At 39.1% G+C, this 17,929-nt stretch overlaps 2 protein-coding genes and 1 long non-coding RNA gene across 4 annotated transcripts in view; 2 read left to right on the plus strand and 1 right to left on the minus strand.

Moving 5' to 3' along the window:
- Window positions 1-719: 719 nt before the first annotated feature.
- On the plus strand, window positions 720-5,333 carry LOC109046526 (transcription factor Sp6-like). Its single transcript, XM_042717209.1, has 2 exons — window positions 720-873; window positions 4,093-5,333. The coding sequence occupies exon 2, from the start codon at window positions 4,165-4,167 to the stop codon at window positions 4,972-4,974; it is 810 nt and encodes a 269-aa protein (XP_042573143.1). The 5' UTR covers window positions 720-873; window positions 4,093-4,164; the 3' UTR covers window positions 4,975-5,333.
- Window positions 5,334-6,183: 850 nt separating this feature from the next.
- Window positions 6,184-17,929, minus strand: part of LOC109081260 (integrin alpha-L-like) — a 38,966-nt gene continuing 27,220 nt past the window's right edge. Inside the window, exons 13-20 of the mRNA XM_042717205.1 lie at window positions 11,280-11,426; window positions 10,882-11,073; window positions 8,749-8,879; window positions 8,439-8,587; window positions 8,200-8,366; window positions 8,007-8,129; window positions 6,541-6,654; window positions 6,184-6,450 (exon numbers count right to left, since the gene is read on the minus strand). Coding sequence (XP_042573139.1) covers window positions 6,334-6,450; window positions 6,541-6,654; window positions 8,007-8,129; window positions 8,200-8,366; window positions 8,439-8,587; window positions 8,749-8,879; window positions 10,882-11,073; window positions 11,280-11,426 — 1,140 coding nt within the window. The 3' untranslated portion in view covers window positions 6,184-6,333. The remainder of the gene's footprint in view (window positions 6,451-6,540; window positions 6,655-8,006; window positions 8,130-8,199; window positions 8,367-8,438; window positions 8,588-8,748; window positions 8,880-10,881; window positions 11,074-11,279; window positions 11,427-17,929) is intronic.
- Window positions 14,269-16,121, plus strand: LOC122135949. 2 transcript variants are annotated; one of them, XR_006153803.1, is made up of 6 exons: window positions 14,269-14,629; window positions 14,742-14,806; window positions 15,045-15,240; window positions 15,363-15,567; window positions 15,808-15,896; window positions 15,984-16,121. It is a non-coding gene; the product is annotated as an uncharacterized LOC122135949 (long non-coding RNA). The 2 variants fall into 2 exon arrangements; XR_006153802.1 differs by lacking the exon at window positions 14,269-14,629 and having other exon boundaries at window positions 14,675-14,806.

Below are 17,929 nucleotides of genomic sequence, written 5' to 3' on the forward strand. Positions count from 1 at the left end.
GCTAAAGACACACACACACACACGTAATATCTGACCATTCTCTTTCCGTTGTAACATCTGAAATTTGAACACGTCTATCAAGTTTGTACATGTATACTGTGTGTTTGTATGTGTGTTCACTGGCTAACAAACCCGTGACCTTGCCATCGTCAGCTGCGTCCTCCAACGAAGTACTGAACAGTGTGTGTGTTTTTAATAAGCAGAAGAGAATTGCTCCTAAAACTAAAGTGTTCATATTTTTAGTTTATTTTTGCACAATACATGCACTAACAAGTAAGAAAATCAGGCAAAAACCTTATTTAAAGCCTCCTTAAAACAACCTTTGATTCCCTTAAAATTAGAAATGAACAAACAGAAATTTAGGAACATTTTTATACTACTACTACTACTACTACTACTACTACTACTACTACTACTAATAATGTTTTTAAATAATAATAAAAACACAATTGTATAGCAACTTTTGTGTAGTGAATGCATCTCAAAGTGCTGCACAAGTTAGAATATGAAACACTTTATAAATAGTTTATAAAGTCTAAAATAATAAGACAGTCAAATCAAGCATAAAATAAAGAAAGACTTAAACTCCCTGCGGTGGGAAAATATTTGTTGTGTGTGTGTGCTGGGGGGGGTGATTTCCTATCTGTCTTTCAGGTAGTTTGAGGTCTCGCTCGGACATGTTGAGACGCATGCAAGCAGCCGCGCTGACTGTCTGTGTGTGTGTGTGTGCGGCAGGGACAGAGCTGCATCAATGAAAGTGTGTATGAATGAACTGTGTGTGTGTGTGTGTGTGTGTGTTAGGTGGGGCTCTCACTGTCATAAACTCGTGCTGCTTTCAGAGTGGTGTCACATTCATCAGGAGACGCTGAGCAGGTAAAACTCTCTCATCACTCATATTATTATGATAATGCATGATTGTTGTTATAATAGTGTGAGAGTGTGTCAACTGAAGCTTTGATTTCAATTCAAGATTCAAGTCTTTTTTTGTAATTTATCTTGATGTGATGAGAATAAAACAGTAAATCTCTCGATAAAGAGCGTGTTGATGCATGAGCTCATCATGAGCTGATATGATGTTAGTGCTGATGATGGCAGATATACACATGCTGAACTCTGTGTGTGTGTGTGTGTGTGTGTGTGTACAGATGTGGCCACACTCGAGAGGCCTAAAATGTCTCTAGTCAGAAATGTCCTCCTGTAGAAAAGTGTCTTGTAAAGACTCTGAAAGAGCTCTTCTCTATCCGAAAGACTCAGAAACAGACCAAATGTTCTGCATTAAATCTGCTGTCAGCAGGTTTTCTGAGTGTTACATTCAGTACAGTTAGTCAATATTATCTTAGTATGAAAACCATTGAGTGTGTGTGTGTGTGTGTGTGTTCAAGAGAGAGAGAGAGTGTGATTGTGGGAGGTATTTCATCTTAACAACACTTCATCACCTCACACACACACACACAAACACACACACACACACAAACACACACTCACCGCACACACACACACACACACACACACACACACACACACACACACACACACACACACACACACACACACACACAGACACACAGACACACAGACACACACACTCTGGCTTTCAACAGTCTTTACAGCTGCAATCCTGAGCCTTCATGTTCATATAAACACACACACACACACACACACACACGCACACACACACACACTGTACACATCAAAGTCTTAAAATCATTTTTGTAAAGTCTATTAAAATGACACCAGGCTAAACACTAATAAATGATTCTGAATTTTGCATATTGATATTGAATTAAATTGAGAGTTTATATCTTTGAAGGAGTCATGTCAAGTTCAAGTCACTCCTGGATATAGTTTTGTCCCAAAATTATATCTAAACAAACACACACACACACACACACACACACACACACACACACACACACACACACACACACACACTATACTGTATATATTATCTGACACATCTCTTTGGAAGTGTTTATGAAATTCGGATGTGTCTGTCAAGTTTAAACAAGTTTACTGTGTGTTTATGAGTGTGTGTGCGTGTGTGTGTCAGGGATAGCGCATCCAGGTGTGAGGGAGTGAGAAGCTGTTATCATCAAGAGTGTGTGTGTGTGTGTAAGATGTTTGCGAGGTCCATATGTTTTCAAATATCCTCACAAATGTGGTAAAGCAGAAGTGAGTGGCGAGGACATCTGAAGAGTGTTTCTGTCTGACTCCAGCAGGTTTAGTGTGGAAGAGACTGGGATTGATATCACTGCATCTGTGAGACGTGCTCACTAATAGAGAGAAACTGTGAGAGAGAGAGCGCGTGTGTGTGTGGTTAGTGCTGAGGTGTGTGTTTTTTGAGATCACGGATGCATTAAGGTGGCGTCTAACTAGTCGACTCAAAACAACTTAATTGAGGTCGGTGAGTCTCACCTGCTGACACTTCCCGCTGAAATCTCGTCCTCTCCAGTCCATTCAGAATAGGTATGTTTACATGCACTAATTTTCTAATAAATTCAGTTTCTGATTCAATTTGATTTTTAGCGTATTTATCGTTTTGCCTTGATGACATCTCTAAACGTAGAACTGACGCAGAACTCAACAGAACTTTTTTTTTAGTGGATATTTAGTAAAATCGCCTCCACTGATCAGTTCATAAGACGTAAATAAACATGCGCTTTATATCTTACAAATGTGTGTATGTACACAGATCTTATTCTAAACAGTTCTGGTAAACTTGTGCATCACTGCATAACGTGTGTGCACAAAATATTTTGGAATCCAGCTGATTAGATATTTTTGTTCATGTGTTGACATGTTTAGTTTTTAGGTATTGATTTGGTTATTTCAGGTCTACTTCCCACCTTCAGGTCGTTCGGATCGATGGAGGCGTTTGATTACGAGCATTTGGGTGGATGGAAATGTAGCTCATGTGAACATTAGCTGGCACACCAGACTCAGGATGAGATTTTCAGAGTAACTGTACACTGTGAATGTGTGTTTGCTGCAGACATTACATTCAACAACAGACAGCGATTTGGATGGACTGTTTGTGATTGGAGCAGAAAGCTTCGGATCCGAGCAGGACAGCGGTCACTGCAGATTTTGTTGTAGGGTCATTAACTAACGGCCACACCAAATCCCTCCAGTGACGTCATATGTGTATTAAGGTTTGTGCGTTGATGCGGCTTTAGAGTCGCTGACAGTCAAACCGCAGCTCAGTTCGTCAGCACCACAGACAGTGCTTTTCTAGTCCATCCTGAAGACTGTTCCAAAAGCTAGACAATGACGCTGTGCTCTTCTTTTGGTGATCAACACTTCAGTTGCAAAAAAATGAAATGGCAACAGCCAGTCCCAAACTATAGACATGAAAGCCTGCTATCTGCACATATTTGAGAATATAAAAAGGAATAATATACAAAATATAAAGACACAAATATGAGAAAATGCAACTTTAAGACAGTAAATGTTGCCTGCAGTAAAATTAGTTAACAAGATCTGTATAACAGAGAGAAGAAAAACTATGCCTTTTTTAGATAGCACATTTTTTTCTAAGGCAGGGTCAGACAATCCTATAATGCACTACAACAAGCTCAGTGAAAACTTTAGTTCAGAATAGGATAAGGTGAGAAAAATGTTTATTATAAATAATTGCATTTCATTTAATGCTAAGCAGTATTAATAAAAAAATTATCGTTTTAAAAGTTTTTTTTTCTTTTGTGAATACATGACTTGGCATTTAAAATTAAAGTTTTCAAATAGTTTTGTGTTTATGATTATGATAATAAGCTAAAATAATATGATAACAACACAGTTTGCAGTATCAAGCAGCATGACTGACTGTTTGTGTTTGGCTACTGGAAGCGAATGACACCAGAAGCCTTAGGCATTCAAGATACAAACTGCTGCACCTGCTCTCCTGTCCAAAATAAGGTCAATTCAGCTGAATTCAGTTCAGTTTTTTGGTGACCTCATACAATTATGCCATGCACAGCTTATACCTTAAACTATTGACTAAAGAGGCGCAAGAAAAATGGTATCAAAGAAAGCAGGAATCACTTGACGAATCCTTCAGACTGATCCGTTTGTGTGTGTTTTGTGTTTCCACAGGTTCAGGCAGTGATTTCAGATTGCCTTTAACTGTCATGTGGTGATACAGTCTCTCTCACACACACACTCATCATGGCCCACCCGTATGACCCCTGGTTACGCGCGGGGCCGCCGCAGGAGGAGGTGAGCGTGTCTGGCTGGTGGGACATGCACACCGGAGCAGCTGCAGGCTGGATGGACCTGCAAGGGGCAGGACTGGGGGCGGGGCCAGCGCCGGGCGGCTCCATGAGCTCCTACACACCTGAGCCGCAGATGTGCTCCGCCCACTCCGGCCTGCACTACCCACCCGAGGGCTTTAAGCTGGAGCCGCTGGTGCAGGATCTGCTGCCGCTGGTGCAGGCCTCCTCGGAGGAGCAGCAGGACGCCACAGGCGCTTCCGCTCGACCCAAATCGCAGCGTCGTGCCGGAAGTCGCGCTCCTGGCCAGGCCTCCTGCCGCTGTCCCAACTGCCTGAGCGCCGAGTCTCTGGGAAACTCTGATGACAAACGCAAGCACCTGCACAACTGCCACATCCCTGGCTGCGGGAAAGCCTATGTGAAGACGTCGCACCTCAAAGCGCACCTGCGCTGGCACAGTGGTGACCGGCCCTTTGTCTGCAACTGGCTGTTCTGCGGCAAGCGCTTCACCCGCTCGGACGAGCTGCAGCGCCACCTGCAGACACACACCGGCGCCAAGCGCTTCGGCTGCAGCTCCTGCCCTCGGGTCTTCCTGCGCGCCGACCACCTGGCCAAGCACATGCGTGTGCACGAGTCGCCATGCCAACCGGCTGAGGAGACTCGATCAGCTACCGCGACAGGGAACAGCGCAGCCGCAACGTCACTGCTCAGAGTGAAGACAGAATCTGAGAATTGCAACGACGACGCAACAGTAGCGAATGGCTAATCGCTCGACTGCTCGTAAGAGCAACGTGACCAATAAGGCCTACCGTTAAATGAGATCATTCTGAAATGAACTATAATCACATCTGTATATGATCTGTAGAAGACGCCATTAGGATTAAATACGTAATGCTTCTCTATCTTCAGTTTTATTTATATTTGTACATTTTGCGTTTCATATTCTCTGTTGATTAACTTAAGATGATGTGTTTCATCCGTGTGTTTTTGTCATTGTAATCTTGAGATGTTTAGTGAGGACATGTAATTAGCTCCAATAAATATAAAGCGTTTTGTTAATTTTTCATATATGTCTTGTGATAGTGCCATAAAAAATGTCTAACAATAAACATACTCAGCAATATCTAATTCAGTTACATCATTTATTTACTCTTTAATTAATTAATTACTAATTTCTCTTATTAAATTGACAGCCAATATTCAGTATGAAGGTTACATAAAAAGACAGAAGATGATTAAAAAATAATATTAAATCAAGTTAATAGAATGAATATCATAAAACTGGGTAACTGTAAATAAACTGCAAGTTAAGTCATTAAAAACAAGATGAGAACCAGCTACACATGCTGCATATCACTAACTAAACATGCTAAAACACGCTGAACCTCCAGAAAACATGAACATACAATAAGAGCAGAGCTTCACTGTTCACTATTCACTATATGAATAAAATACAAAAATCATTGTCATTAAAGCCAAAAAATTATTCAGTCAAGATCAGTGAGTGATTTTCTCTTTGTATTTTGTTGTTGTATTAAGATTAAGGGCACAGACAGCATCAGGTATATTAGGCTGCTGTCACTTCAAGACCTAATGAATGGAATATATATATTTACACACATCCGCTTTTACATTCACTTAAGACATAACTGACTGTGTTTATGTGAATTCTCACTGCTATGACATATTTTGCATGTATTTGACAGTTTAAGTGCAATTAGCCACAAAAAAAAGCTCAATGCAGTCCTCAGATGCTATGAAAGCTGGCTGCATGTGTGCACACAGAAAAGCACCTGTCGGAACAGTGCACAAGGACCGAACTGAATTGCTTTTTTTACATCTTTTATTGAGCTTGAATGAGTTGAAATTTCTTGAATGTTTAAACTGTAAAGGCTTAAAAACACATGCAAATGACAGACCTTCGTGACAACACAGCAATGCAATGTCACGTGAGTGTAATTGTGACAAAGACATTAATCTTACAGTTTGTACCTGCTGACAAATTTTGTGTTTATTTTGTGTACCGGTGTATCGCCCACACCTAGCACTATAAAGGTTACTTCTTTGAAATAAAATAAAAAGACAGATGAAGATAAGTATTATTATCAATAAATAAATAATATTTTCACTCCATTTTACATCCCTCCATTCTCTTTGTCTTTGCCGATGTTTTCTTTACCAAGGTCACATTTTCATCCACTTGGAAGAAGTCTCGAGGGCGCATCCTTTTAAAAAACCCATGCTACACACACATACACACAAACACATACAGATTGGACTGAGAATGTGAGAGGTGAATGATGGCATCAGGTGTCTGCTGATTGGTTCTTACCTTCACTAGCACTACCAATATGATAATGAACACGATGAACCCACCCCCCACGAAACTTCCAACGATCAACATTATCTGATTGATTGGAGTGACAAGCTCCACCTTCACTGGAACCTAAGAGAAACAGCTCTAAATCATCATCATTTTAAGCAATTGGTTCAAATGATTCAGAGCTATGAAAGCTCAGTTTCTCCCATTACTACACAGCAAAATCCCCAGTGTTAATTTAACACTCTGAGTGTGGACTCATATAAACACTGAAGTAGTGTTAAAAGTAACACTGAAGCAGTGTTGAAGTTAATGAGATAATTAGGTGATTAATTGAGTGATGATTGACCATTATTGAAGACACCTGATGTTAACAAGCAGAATCACCAAATGAGAAAATCACCATTTGTGTGTCACCATTATAGTGGTCAGTGTTTGCTTTACTTGGGATCTTGACCCTTGACTTTTTAACATAAAATTTTGTTTGGCTGATATAACTGAGTTATAACAGACAGATAAGCCGAGAGTAAAAGTCATCAGGTTGTGATGATTATGTTTTAATGTAATCATTATGTGACTTGAGTCACTGAACTCATTCAGAGTCTTTTCTCTGAGTTATATTTCCTTGATTGAATATAACAACTTTTGATGCCACAGTGAAAAAGTCTGCATTTGCTATACATTTTGTAAGGGTCCTTTGCAAACTGTTCTGATTTCTTTTTGAAGAGTCATTATTTTAGGCACACACAGACATCAAGAATCAGTGTATGAATCTCAACAATGGTGACAAACAGCATATTCAGATAAACAGATCAACTCTGAACATCACAAAACTAAATACTAAAAAGTCACATAAAAACGGCAAAAATGATGAGTTTTTATTGGCTATAACATGCTTTTTTGATGGTCACCATTGTTGTGATGCTCACGCTGATTCTTGATGTCTGTGTGTCTAAATAAAAAAAAATTATTTATTATGTAGCTGTAACTTTTAAAAACATCTGTCTGATTAGGTCAAAATGCAAGGTCTTGTATTTTTCATTTAACTTATGTAATAAATAAAGACAAACCAACTCAAGTATTCAGACCCAAAACACAACCAGCAACACATGATCACATTTCCTCTGGTTTATCTGTCTGTTATAACTCAGTTACCACAGCCACACAAAACCTAAAGTTAACCACTTAAGGATCAAGATCCCAACTAAAGCTAATACTGACCACTATAATGGTGACACACAAATTGTGATTGTATTCTTTGGTGATTCTGCTTGTTAAAATCAGGTGTCTTCAATAATGGTCAATCATCACTCAATCAAACACCTAATTATCTCATTAACTTCAACACTGCTTCAGTGTTACTTTTAACACTACTTCGGTGTTTATATGAGTCCACACTCAGAGTGTTAAATTAACACTGGGGATTTTGCTGTGTATATCTAACAAGAGTATAAGTTGACGTGTGAAGCTCGGCTCACCTCAACAAACTCCTCCGTCCTGCTGTGGACGTCAAGAACAGCCACAGAATTTCCAGACAACATCTCAGTTTGTGAGAAATTCATTCGTATCTTCAGAAGATTCACTGTGTCGAAAACACAGTGCTGAAAAAAACATGTTCATCATCAGACTGAAGCTCTGTAATCGGCTGAAACTGTGACAGAGCACACGTACCAGCATGAAGATAGAGAAGCTGAAGCAGGAGAAGCCAGAATCCAGCAGGACGGACTGCTGCAGAGAACTGGACGACGAATCCATCGGATCGAAGAATCCTCGAGTCATTCCTTGTACCACATCCACATTCAGATTCAGAGAAACATTCAGCTTCTTCTCCAGAGATCCTGAAAGAAATGAGGAGGTGAGACATATTCTTCATGTGACAGAGAGGCTCTCTGAAACTTCATTGATGTTACCTGTGCTGCTGGTCCTCTCGGTCACCGTGAAACATGACGTGAGATTAAATGCATTAAATGCGTTGCTACCCCGACATTCAAAGTAGTTCAGACTGATTTCCTTTGGACTGAAACTGAGCTGCGCAGATACAGACATCACAGGCCGAGCCCTGAGAAGAGAGAAAAGAGTCAATACTCATGATTCCAGACAGTGAGACAAATCGACTGGATCACTGATGTGGTAAAGAGGTTGTTTGTTTGTAAATAATGTGATAAATTTGACAGTTTGGCACTTAATAAATTTTATTCTCCAAACTAAAGAATGACGTACTTGAGCAGGACGATCCCTCCTTGTGCTCCGATCACGATATCTGTCAGATTATCATTATTCATGTCCATCTGACCGGACAGAGACACTCCAAACTGCTGCAGACCGGGCAGAACTGAGCGCGCTGGGATCCGCTACACACACACACACACACACACAGATCTACTGTGTCACAGTGGCTCATCGTTGTGCAGGTTTATCTTGACGTGTCTGTCTGTTTATCTGGTAATTTTAGGCACTTTCACATCGGAGGAACATTTTCATAGTTCCTAGAACTATAGGCGGAAGTTCTCGCTTTTTGCCGTGTTCACACCGCAGGAAGTAGGAATGATTTTAGTTCTAGAAACTCAATTTGGGGGCACTAAATTAGCTCCTACTTCAGAGTAGGGTCTACAACAACTCTATAGGAACTACCAGTGATGTAAGTGTATGCTGATTGGCCAAACGTATATGAAACACCGGTTACCTGCCATTTTTAAAAAGCAGTGAAAAAATATTTACTCCATGAACATGGAAAACAGCAATAACGGCATATTTTCTCAGCCTCTATGATACGTAACACTGCAAGTTGTCATAGGAGATTTAGTTAGATTTTCATGATCTTTCAATCGTGTAAATTGTGCGTTAACATTTCATTTCCATTATCAAGAAACCTACGACACACAACAAAAACAGCTCCGAACATGGTGTCCTCCATTCACCAGCTGTTGATGTTTGTAAGTGCCACAAATAAAGATGTTGCTGTTGGCCGCTTCAGAATTCTGCTGCCGGTGTGAATGCAACCAGTAAAACGGCCCGAGGTAGAAATTGGTTCTGTTGGAACCTCCATGCTGACTAGTTCCTTAAATGGAGTTCTTAGGACTCTGTGGCAGAGGTGGGACTTTCAAGTCACATGCAAGTCTTCAAGTCATATACCAAGTCCTCAAAGAGTTAAAGTTAATGAGATAATTAGTTGACTAATTATATGATGATTGTGCATTGGTGATGAAAACCTGCTGTTATTGAGAATTACAGAGGATCAGATGTTGATGTTTTATTGGTTAAAATTGGTACCACCATCATGGAGATCAGTGTTTGCTTTAGTTGTGCTCTTGACCCTTGACTCCTGGGTTAGATATCTTTCTGTAACAATGCATGGAGTGTTGTAAAGCAGGGAGATCAGTACTGTACAGTGAGCAGATATTAGCTGTTTTTTATGCTGAGATGTTAATCAAAAGTTGGTCTGATTACAATCAAAGTAACTTTCTGTATCTATATGTCTAGGATTTGCATAATCAACCCTGTGGAAAAAAAAAAAGAGCTGCTCTAATGGTTACTGTGAATGAATTTTAAATATGCAATGCATAATTGTTTTTTTTTTATAGTCCAGATCAAGTTAGACACACACAGACATCAAGAACCAGCATATGAATCTCAACAATGGTGGCAATCAACAAAATGTTTCATGCTGCAATACATGCTGGGTAACACTATAGTAAAATCTCCCATCATGCACTGCAGTATGAAAAATTATTGTCACCACTGTTGAGGATCATATGATAAGTGTCCATGTATAAAAGCGTGATCTAAAAGAAGCCTCTTTTTCAATATTGAAGCATTATGGTGGCATGTTTAATATGACTTTGTTTTCAGTTCAGTGATAGCTGAGTTTCAATCAATAAACAAAAGAGAGACCATTTCATGATGTTCATTCATCATGCGTTATAGGCAGAAAGTGCAAGCTCATCTGCTTCTTCAAGCTTTGATTTGACAATGCATAAACACTTGCTATAAAATAACATTATAATTGCTTAAAAGCAAATTACTTTGAGCTAACGAAAGGGTCAAGAGCTCAAGTAATGCAAACACTGATCTCCATGATGGTGGCATGATTTTAACCAATAAAACATCAACATCTGATCCTCTGTAATTCTCAGAAACAGCAGGTGTTCATCACTAATGCACAATCATCATTTAATTAGTCACTTAATTATCTCATTAACTTTAACTCTTTGAGGACTTGGTATATGACTTGAAGACTTGCATGTGACTTGAAAGTCCCACCTCTGCTTTGTGGTGCAAATGCCCCTATATTCTGGCTCAAACGTGAGCACAAACACAGCGTTTGGGATTGATGGAAGCACAGCAAACTCTCACCTGAGGAGTGAGTTCAGGGTTTATGCCATGCGTCCTGTCACCCAGGTAGATGTAGACGACTCCTTCATTCTCCAGCGGTGCGCCACTTGACACATCTGACAGACCGTCTCCATTCAAGTCCTTTAGGGAACCCACAGATGCAGCAAATCTGCCAGTGGTTGATTCACTCACATTCAGTATCTTCTGAAAATACTACAGAGAGAGAAAGTTAAGAAAACAATCTTTATTGGTACATGACCAGCACCAGCACAAATTTAATGCAACAGAATTTTTCCAGGTTTTTACTGTAAATTTTACAATATCAAACATTTTTTTTTTATCAGTGTATAGTCAGGGGATTCATTTTCCCCTATGCCTAAACTGAACAGCTGCTCAGAGAATCATGAATCTGTGTGTACCTGCTCTGATAAAGTGTAGACGTACAGCCTCCCTTCAGTCCTCGGCTGAGACTGGTAAAATAATGGAGCTCCGACCAGCAGGAAATCTGAGTCTCCATTAGAGTCCACATCCAACAGACTCAGAGACGCTCCGAAATATGAGCCAATCTGATGCCAGAAATCAACACATAACAACTTTAAAATGAATGTAGTTGCATGCTAGAATATCATCTTTATCGCCTGATGTTCACAGATGATATGAAGATAACATGTTAGTAGTGAATAGCTGCAGGCATATGACAAAATGATTGATGAGTTTGACCTTTGACCTAATAATTATGTCCATATGTGCCCTTTGACATTATAATAATTTCCATATGCGAACCCCGGTGTGCGTGAAATTCATCTGTCATCCTTTGAGCTCCGGCGGCTAAAATGTGTTGTTTGCTCAGTGACCATGTGATGAATGTGATCACTGATGAATGTGTTTTTTAGATTTTATGGAACATTCCCATATCCGGACTCATCTGCGGACGTGTCTGTGTGTGGTACGTGACCACTTTATCAGTTTGCTCGCGCTCTCTCCCTCTCTCTGTTTCCGCTGGGAGAGAGAAAGCAGATAAGCTGGCAAATCATTTTAGATGCACTACATCGATCTCACGACCGAGCGATATTACTTTAAATAAACAGACTCCCTTTACATCTGTTGTCCAGCGGTTCTTGTTTATATTATAACTAAGTTTCTTATTTTAATCATGGTATTCTTACATGATCTACATTATGGAGCAAAAGTTAGTTTTGATCATCGTATCTAATTCCGTCTCATCAAATTCCTCTGAAACAAGAGAGAGAGAGAGAGAGAGAGAGAGAGAGAGAGGATTAATTCACATTTATTGTTACAATTGACTTATTACAGGAGATTTACAAAAACACAAACAAAAATTAAAATAGATAATTTTCACCCCCTCCCCTTTTTTATTTTAAAAAACCTCAAGATCAATTCATTATCATGCAGTGTACATAATACTTCATTTATTCCCCATAGTTCTCTAAACCTTGGTAGAGATTCCACCATCTTGTAATATGCATACTCCACCCTAATTCGAGAAGCTACCAAACCTAAAAACATAGGCACAACGCTTATTGACAACTTGTTTGAAGATAAAAAGGAGTTGAAAAACAATGGTTTCTCTAACAACCAATGACCAGCAGGTGTATTAGGAGATCTTGACACGATAAAAACCTTCCAGGCCTCCAGCACAGATCTGTAACAGGGGCAGGGGGGAAGATCCACCATTTCTTTCTCTTGCAATTGCATTAAAAACAAATGTTTATCAAACCCCATTCCACCTGCCCTCCTTAAAAGAGCTGTTGCAGTGTCCATCCAGGAAGAGTTTTTATTAAACAAGAGTCTTTGGGCTGTTTGCAACTGAAAAGTCATTATCCTGGACTATACAAACACCAAGCCCTGCCCGCCTTCTTGTACTGGAAGATACAAAGCGGCTGCTTGAATCCAGTGCTGTCCTGACCAGAAAAAGGTCACCAAACTCCTTTGAATGCTTTGAATCAATCCTGTAGGTGGTTGCAGTATACATAGTTTATGCCAAAGAGTGGAAGCCACTAAATTATTAGCAACCAAAACTCTTCCCCTATAGGATAGCTGGGGTAGCAACCATTTCCAGCGAGACAATCGGGTACACACTCTTTCCTCTAAACCCTCCCATTTTAACTTTTAAAACTCACTTTTCCCAAAATAAATACCTAAAATCTTTAACCCCTCTTTTTTCCATGCTAGACCCCCTGGCAACTGTGGAAGATTCTCATCAGAAAACTGCCCTGCCCAAAAGGCCTCACTTTTATCCCAGTTCACTTTCGCCGATGAGGCTTTTTCATACACATTAAGTGCACTAACCAGGGCCTTAATGTCTCTTTCATGATTAACACTGTCACATCATCAGCATAAGCACTCACAGTAATACTTGAACTCTGAGATAAACCAGGGAAAATAAACCCAGACAAAGTTCTACGTAAGTTCAAAAGAAGAGGCTCAATAACAATGCTATAAAGTTGCCCTGATAAAGGACAACCTTGTCTGATACCCCTTGAAACTGGGATTGGCCGGCTTAGCCCGCCTCCCACTTTAACAATGCAAGCAGCACCGGAATACAGCAATTTGACCATATTTAGGAAAGAATCACTAATACCAAAAGCTTTTAAAACATTAAAAAGATAGCCATGATCAACCTGATCAAAGGCTTTCTCTTGATCTAAAGAAATTAAACCAACTTTCAATTCAAAACTTTTACAAATATCTAAAATATCCCGAATTAAAAACAAATTATCCATTATTGTCCTCTCTGGGATACAGTAAGTTTGATCTTTTTGTACAATCAAGTTTAGATATTTTTTTTATCTATTAGCAAGACACTTACACATAATTTTGTTGTTACAGGCTGAACAGGACGTGAGACAAGCGGATCCATTTGTAAGCTTTATTAGGAGATGTGGTCAGAAACGGGCATGGGTCAGGCAAAGGCAAACAGGTATGTAGCAGACAAGGCAAGAGCAATCCAGTAAACTAGCGTGGGTCAGTCAATGGCAAACGTCATCCAACAGGGCGAGACTAGAGAGGTAATCCTAAGTACACAGGCAAAGATAACAACACGAGGAAACACAGAAAGGCAAGACTACAGAGAAAACAAGACAACATGGGCTAAACAATACTTGGCCGTCTGAAAGTGATCTGAGTGAGTGTTATATAGTGAATGTGTGATTGGATTCAGCTGTGTGTGTGTAATCTGTGCATTCAGCTGTATGTGTGTAATCAGTGCAATGGATGATGGGAACTGTAGTCCGGGGTGACGTGCAACAGTGGGTATGGTCCAAGAGTCCATTTAGTGAGTGGGTGACCTCTGGTGGTGGGTGAACGAAAGTTCCTAGACCAGATTCTTATATGGGGAGGCTGCAGACCTGGAGCCGGTAGATATAGGCCCCAAGCATTAACACGCCCCAAGCAGTTTTACGCCCCTGTTGTTCCTCATGCGTCCAGTAGGGGGAGGCTGTATATTAGTATATGAGCCTAGTCATCAAAACAGCAGACCATATCTGTATGATAGCGGCAGACATTTTTTGAAGCGATACGAAATGAGGTATGTAAATAAGTTATTGTTGTTGATTGTATTGTAATGATGCAACATTTATTATTTATAAACGATTGATGCGATATCAATTCAAAAGATGGGTCAATAATTTATTTCGAGAGGCAAAAGTACTTGATTGAGCCAGTCTTTCTTTTTTTCTGGAAATTAATTTTTACTCTTTTTCAGTATGCCCTTTACACTGTGCTGAACACTCCATTCAATTTTACTTCGGTGAGCTTTTCTATTTTCTTCCTTGGAAGGTTGTTATAAAGTTTATTGCTGGTCATTAAATTCTAACAATACAACTTAAATACTAATCCTGTGGCATTACAATTTCTGTTAGCTTGACATGCCTGCAATCAGGGAGTGGTGGTGTCTACGTCTAATTGAGCGGTTTGAGACAGAGGGGTATGTTTATTAGTTTCTTTACATCTCAGTTTGGTGTTTCATTCTTTGTTCCTTTCTTGTCAGTAGAAATAATTGACCAAACTGAGGCATTACAGGTTACTAAATTATTTATACATTATACATTGGTTATGTAATTCTTAATTATACATTAAATTATCAATGCAGCCTGTTTATTGTCCACAACAAGAGGTGTCCTATTGGGGGCCAACAATGTAGATTTTTTTTTCTTTTTTAAAAGGCATGGGAAAAGGTTCGCCCACTGGACAGAGGAGGCAAGATGCCTGACTGAAGGGACATTACGACCACTTTACAGGAGTTTTCCAGGACTAACACATGACCTACCACAACATGTTGTTGCCAGTAGGAACCGAAAGTTGTCCAGCCAGGCTCTGGTGGACTTCATTGTGGCAAGAGGTACCGATAACCACATTCAGGTACATACATCAAGAATGCATTTTTTAAAACTGAATTCTTAACCAATAGCTTGTCTAGTAAATAAACAACTTACACATACATGGAAATGTTTTTAATGTCATTTTCAATTTTCTCTGCACAGTCCATCATCAGTGGACAAAAAAAATCACAGTGGCTTGACACTTTTTCCAAGTGTTCCATAAAGAAAGTGCCTGTGCCATTGTTCATTGAAGATCAGGAACAAATTGATATTATCTACACTCACCTGACTTCAATTCTGAACAGTACACCCACACACACCACACAGTGACCAGATCAGATTTATTATGGATGTCCTTTTTCCAGAGGTAGGACTAATGTGTTAGTTGTGCTCTGCATGGTGTCATATTCACATTGTTTTTAATGTCAAATAGTTTATCCATAATGTTAGACCATTGCGCTAAAAATAATAGTTTTGTGCTTAATATAGAAAAGGCACTTTTGATTTTGTTGTAAAAAAAAAAAAACAACAACAACAAAAAACTAAACATGCAAAATGATGCTTGGCTTATTTGGGCAGTGATAAATCTCAATTCTTTCTCTGGTAGTCCATCATCTGTGCTCTTGCTGTTGTGGAACATGTGTCCATCATGGAGGCTGAGGAGAAATTCCTGCGAGGACCTGTCATTGACGCAAGGTACTGTAAGGATCCTATAAAGGAAATATTTATAATTAACCATTGTTTCTACCACTATGCAACTTTTGCTTTATTTATTTTTATCAGTGAGCGGGAGCACTTTGACAGCAGGATAAAAAAACAATTAAAGAAGAGTGGCAAGCCATAGGAGAGTCTACAGGAGTCATGCAGAATCTACAGGAAGAAATAAGTCATGGTGTTAATAAATATTTTTGTGAACAACAATATTGTCTCTTTCTTTTAAATGACCCTTGGAATTTTAGAAAAGGGTTACATTGTGTTTGTCTTCATAAAATGCTATGTAGGACATGTTTTGTAGCTGTATGACGACCAATTGTGAATTGTACAGCAGATATTTCATTTAGGATGCAAATGATTACACAGTACTGTATGTCTAATGGCCTAAATATGGTTAATATCTAAATATAGCTTAATATAAATTCACAACATCATATATCAGTCAGTCTCCTGTATATAAAAACAGTTTATAAATAAATATAAATAATACATTTTACAGTAGGTCATAGGTCTGCAGCCTCCCCATATAGTGTTATTCGCCGTATGTCCTTCTCCCCCTACTGGACGCATGAGGAACAACAGGGGCGTAAAACTGCTTGGGGCAGTGGTCAGCAATGCAACAATACCCAAATTCTCCAAAAAAGATAAAACACCCTATAACCAGATTCTTGACATTTGTAATTAGTGGTCAGTAATGCAACAGGTCTCCAATTTTTTAAAAAAGATAAATCTCCCTTTTTTGGTAATACAAAAAAGCACAGCACAGCACATTGACAAGATATAGGCAAACAACCATCTTTACTACATTCACAGAAAACCTCATATAAGTCTTGTCCAATAAAGTTCCAAAAATGCTTGTAAAATTCAGAGGGAAACCCATCAATACAGGGAGATCGTACAATACCAAGCTGACCAACTGCGGTAGTGAGCTCTTGAAGAGAAAGTTCAGTGTCCAAATCAGTCTTAGAGTCCGAGTCTATTTGAGGCAAGTCTTGAATTAGCTGTTTGGCACAGTCAGCATCACATTGTTCAGCAGCATAGAGATTGGAATAAAAATCCACTGCATGATGCCTCATCTCTGTAATATTATTGGTCACCCTCCCATCAGGAAGGCGAAGACATGACATCTGTTTCTGTTGTGCCACTTTGTGCTCCAAATTAAAAAAATAAGCACTAGGAGCATCCATGTCATTAATAGAGACAATCCGAGACCTTACAAGAGCTCCCTTCAACCTTCTCCCTTCTTTTTTTTTCTTGCAGGTTGTTAAACAGATTAGAATCATATCTATTAATAAGATCCACCTCCATATTTTATATGTCCTTTTCAATTGACTGAATAATTAATCTTGATTTAATAGTGGAATTAGCAGTATGTTGCAAACAAAACATTTTAATGTTTGTTTTCCCTATTTCCCACCACTGTTTTAAATTTTCAAAAGTGCCTTTACACAATCTCCACTGTTGCCAAAAAAATCTCAAAATGTTTAAAAAAATTAAGATCCTGAAGCAATTTAGTGTTAAAATGCCAATAAGATGACTTCTTTATACACTTGGACATATTTATAGTAAGAGAAACCAAATGATGATCTGTGTACCCTACTGGAGTGATAAAACAATCAATACTCCGACTATTAAGATGATTGGACATATATATCCTATCCAAGCGAGCAGCACTGACTCTATTATCTGTTATTTTAATCCAAGTATATTTTCTCACTTGTGGACTGTAAAAAATTGCGCTGTAAAATAACGGTAATCTACTGGCAGCTGTGGTTGCCAGCATTGTACTGTTAATTTACAGCTCTCTACAGTTAATTTACAGCTCTTCATTTTTACAGTATGTTACCGTTATTATACCATGTTGTAACTCATTTCATTTGCGAAACCGATTGCTTCAAACCATTCAAGTTAAAAACAACAACAACAAAAACTACTGTTTAGATGGTGTTAGTCCAGTGAACTTATGTCATTTGTGTCCACTAAAAAGAAATAATTTTTAATATAAAATTGCAAAC

The sequence above is a fragment of the Cyprinus carpio genome, chromosome B1 (assembly GCF_018340385.1).
Source record: "Cyprinus carpio isolate SPL01 chromosome B1, ASM1834038v1, whole genome shotgun sequence".
Classification (NCBI taxonomy): Eukaryota; Metazoa; Chordata; class Actinopteri; order Cypriniformes; family Cyprinidae; genus Cyprinus; species Cyprinus carpio.